Raw genomic sequence first — 4,520 nt, 5'->3', positions numbered from 1 at the left:
GGGGGGGGGGGCACATTTTGGTCAAATATAAATATGTCAGAGCCACACTGAGCAGCATGTGCAGCTTACACAATCAAACTGAAGGGGAAAAAAAAACACTTCGACACAAGTCTGCAGGTGATTTTTTTGTGTGAAACAGATTTTAAGAGCTATGATGAATAATTCCACTTTGATTCGTCTATAAAATCTACAACCCATTCCAGCATTTGTGATCTGAACTTTGTGCACCCTCCCCACCAGCAGACAATGCAAGGTTTTGATGCAGAACATAGAACTATAAAATGGCAGAGGTTTTAGTACTTATGTAATTTTTATTGAGGATTTGTAATTTTACTAAGTATTTTTTAATCGTTACTTTTACTTTTATTTCATTACATTTAAAACCTAAAAATTATACATTTACTTCTTTACAATTAGTTACTCTTTTACAAAATGTCTGAACTCATGAAATTAGTAGTTTATATGCTCTAAAAAAATGAACTGTTAAATGTCAATTGGTTTCACTAAACCTAGTGGAGTAATATGATCATATTTTCTTCATAAAATAATGTAAATTACCTCAATTTACTGAGTTTGGTTAAGTAAATTAAACAGTTTTTTTTCTTAGAGCAAGTAAAATTACTTTTACTTTCCTGATATTTGTGAACAGTTACGTACTTTTCTCATCAGTGAAATTTATTTTTACCAAAGTCATTTTCTGTTAAGGTATTTTAACTTTTATTTAGTTATTTTTTTCAAGTACTTTATAGACCTCTGTAAAATGGCGCTGTGCAAAAAAAAAAGTGCTGACTGCAGCCAACTTTGCCAAAACCACCCGTACACTTCCTCAAATACGCGCACGTTAACCATTAACTAACAGCATGACGTTAGATCAAGTCAAGTCTCTGAGCAGAAGCATGAATGGTTTCCTGTACATTCTCCCACACAGGCTAACTCATGCTGAAGGTGGTTGGGAGATGGGAGAGAAAGTCCAACTGAGCAAGTTGATTTTATTTTATTTTTTTGTGCTTTTGGTGCTGGTTACATGAGAAATGTACAAACCAGGCAGGGAGATCAATAAGACCTCTTGATAAATAATAAGCATAAAACAAATTTAAACTGAGAACATCTGATTAGATCAAGCAGCATCCTCAGAAATATGCACTATGTTCCCGCTTATCACCATTCTCATGTCGATAAGGTAACAAAACTGGACTATTTGTTTTACTCACAGCTTATACAGGGATTAGACAATGAAACTGAAACACCTGTCATTTTAGTGTGGGAGGTTTCATGACTAAATTGGACCAGCCTGGTGGCCAGTCTTTATTTGCACATTGCACCAGTAAGAGCAGAGTGTGAAGGTTCAATTAGCAGGGTAAGAACACTGTTTTACTCAAAAATATTGCAATGCACACAACATTATGTGTGACATTCCAGAGTTCAAAAGAGGACAAACTGTTGGTGCACGTCTTGCTGGTGCATCTGTGACCAAGACAGCAAGTCTTTGTGATGTATCAAGAGTCACATTATCCAGGGGAATGTCAGCATACCACCAAGAAGAACCAACCACATCCAACAGGATTAACTGTGGACACAAGAGGAAGCTGTCTGAAAGGGATGTTATGGTCTAAAACCAGGTGTTTCACTTTCATTGTCTAACCTCTGTATGTGCACTGCATCAAAACAAACCCAATGTTTAAAAAAAATTAATTGGGTTAAAATGTTTTTTTTCAGCCAGTTAACAAAAATAAAAAGACATAAACCTTAAAATTAAATTATTCAGTTAAGTCACCTCTAATAAAACAAACCCTACTTTTCCGGTTTTTAATACAATAAAATACATCTTTAATCAATCTGATACTTCATGTTGACATAACTGCTGAGAGCATTTGATTCGGTCAAAGCTGTGATTGAAAATAGCAAATCTCTTGTTTTGATTCATGTTTTATACGGTTGTGCTATGGACAGACAGAACTTTACCAGCGACCGTTTACCAGATCGTAACACACTGACTTCCTTTTGTCATCTTGATCAACAGATTCAATAAAGCCCTTGATTTTTTTTCCTTTTTGCAAAATAAAAATATTTTCACAAAGCCACAGGACAGTAAACCAACCTATCAACCGGTCATTTTTCCACAGAAGAGGATCTATACAGTGAGACCAATCAAGATGAGTGTGTTGAAAACAGCAGGAGGCCTGGAGCATCTTAGCTCCAAGGATCGGTAGTCTCCACCCTAGTACACTTAGCAATTATGGATCTCCTGAAGGTGATCTCTTTTAATGTTTCCTTTGATCACAACCATCATCAATAAGAGTCCAAGAAACACCATCTGCAGCTCTTTGATGAAGGTCGGGTGTCTTCTATTCACATGTCACTAATGGGAAGTAAACAAAAGGATACCAAATTTGAAAGCGGAAACAAAGTTTCTGAATCATGAATTAATCACCATGTATTCTTGGTCACACACTATGTGCACACTTCCTGCCTTTCAATGCTCATCTTTCATTCCAACCGTGGCTTCCTCCTGCTTGTCCTTTCTCAGATGGAGTCCTGTCCAGCAGGCCAACTGAGGAAGAGTGTGCATGCACAAACACACTCATGTACACACGCACGCACACACAGCTTTACAATCAAACATATAACAGAATTCATTCTAGATGGTTTTAACGATTCACTGCTTCAAAAACACAATCTTACTAATCCAGGATATAAGTTAGGAAAGGTGGAAGTTTAGTGTACTGAGTGTGTTCAGAGATGTGTTTGGGTCCGGGGGGGGAGGTGTTTGTGTCAGTTGGTCTCGTAGGAGGAAAGCAGTGCAGCGTCCACAGGCTCCATGCAGGAGGGGCAGGTGAAGGACCTCATCAGCCAATCGTCTATACAGTCCATGTGGTAGATGTGCATGCAGGGCAGGAACCGGATGGGGTCTCCATAAACAAAGTCCATCATACAGATGACACACCTGCAGAGGAGAGTACACAGTCTCAATAACTTCCTTAAAAAATAAACAAGAACGAATTCAACGCCAACCATCATTGATGTCCCCCAGTAGTGACCAACTGTTAGCAGTTTTGTTGGAATCATCACAGGACTTCATTATTGTAATTATCTAAAGGTGAACAGATGGATGGATGGGGGGGCTAAAGTGATCTTGTCAAACTACTACTCAAACTTGTTGAGCTGGTCTCCCTGATGATGCTCACAAAATTTGGTTCAGATCGGATCAAGTATGTGTGGTTTAGAGCCAACTGTTTTTCAACGGCTTGGTGTCTAATTAGGCCACGCCCTCCAAAAAGTGGACTGCATTCCAGTAGTGGGATGGATTAGGATCGATCCTATTTGAACTGGGTGCAGATTGGCTGAAATATGTGGAATTTAGAGCCAAACGTATGTCAATGGTGTGATGTCTGACTTCGCCACACCGCCATGACCACGACTTTCTCTAAAAAGTCTTTGTGCTTGAAAGCAAGTGAGATCAAGTTCTTATCTTTGTTCTAACACAATTTGTTGCAGATTAGGTCAAGAGGGTCAGAGATGGAGCTTTCAAAAAAAAAAAGGTCACTTCCTGTTGTGATGGGGTGGGGCTTTGTTGATGTCATGTGACCACAAGGTATGGTCGGGCATGCAACATGGATGACTCTTAACCAAATTTGTTGTAGTTTAGCCTTTCTGTGTGGAAGTTACAGCTGTCTGAAATGGTAACGAACAAACGGACTGATGGATGGATGGAGAGCATTTCCAAGTCCCTGCCTTGGCGATGGGGGACAAAAAAAGAACTACGAATCCAGCCAAACATAGGAGCTGTGATTGCAGTGACCCTGCATTATTAGCTCTTATAAACTCCTCACTGGCTTCAGGCTGTATTCCTTGTTCAGCTGCTAATGAAAAAAAACCATCTTGGATTCTGCAGTGCTTAATTACAGACCAATATCCAAACTCCCCTTTATGTCTAAAATTCTAGAGACAGTAGCAGCTCACTGCTGCTTTGCAAAAGTTTGATCTCTGATTTCAAGTATCAGTCTGGTTTTCGGAAACAGCATTCTACAGAGACGGCACGGTTGAGGATCTCAAATGATCAGGTTATGTCTTGTGATGTAGGTGATTGTTCAGTTTTGGTATTGCTTGACCTCAGCTCTGCATTTGATATTGTAGATCATCATGTCATAACAGGTTAAATAATTGGGTAGGCTCGTCTGGCTCACTATTACAGTGGTCATCATATTTAACTGAAAAAAGTTTCACAGTGACAATTGGAAACTGTCTAATTCAACTCCTGTAACTTGTGGCGTTCCACAAGGATCAGTCTTGGTGCCTTTGTTGTTCTTTCTATATACAGTAAATAGGGTTGGGCATAGGAATGTGCGATATGGCAAAAAATTCATATCACGATATACATTATGATGGGTGGCGGTAACGATATATATCACGATATAAAACTTATAATAGAAAATAAATAAATCACATTAATTGAGTGGAATGTATAAATATATATAGGTAAAAAAATTAGACCTTAAAATCTCCTTTTTTAAGGGAGACTA

General features: G+C 38.6%; 1 protein-coding gene across 1 annotated transcript in view; it reads right to left on the bottom strand.

The window, feature by feature from the left end:
* Positions 1-1,650: 1,650 nt before the first annotated feature.
* Positions 1,651-4,520, bottom strand: part of rnf11b (ring finger protein 11b) — a 26,219-nt gene continuing 23,349 nt past the window's right edge. The window contains exon 3 of the mRNA XM_014026156.1: positions 1,651-2,944. Within this exon, the coding sequence (XP_013881610.1) occupies positions 2,773-2,944 (172 nt within the window). The 3' untranslated portion in view covers positions 1,651-2,772. The remainder of the gene's footprint in view (positions 2,945-4,520) is intronic.

The sequence above is a fragment of the Austrofundulus limnaeus genome, unplaced genomic scaffold, assembly GCF_001266775.1.
Source record: "Austrofundulus limnaeus strain Quisiro unplaced genomic scaffold, Austrofundulus_limnaeus-1.0 Scaffold530, whole genome shotgun sequence".
Lineage (NCBI taxonomy): Eukaryota > Metazoa > Chordata > Actinopteri > Cyprinodontiformes > Rivulidae > Austrofundulus > Austrofundulus limnaeus.
The sequence above is the reverse complement of the archived record's forward strand: the minus strand, read 5'-3'. Positions and strand labels throughout refer to the sequence as shown.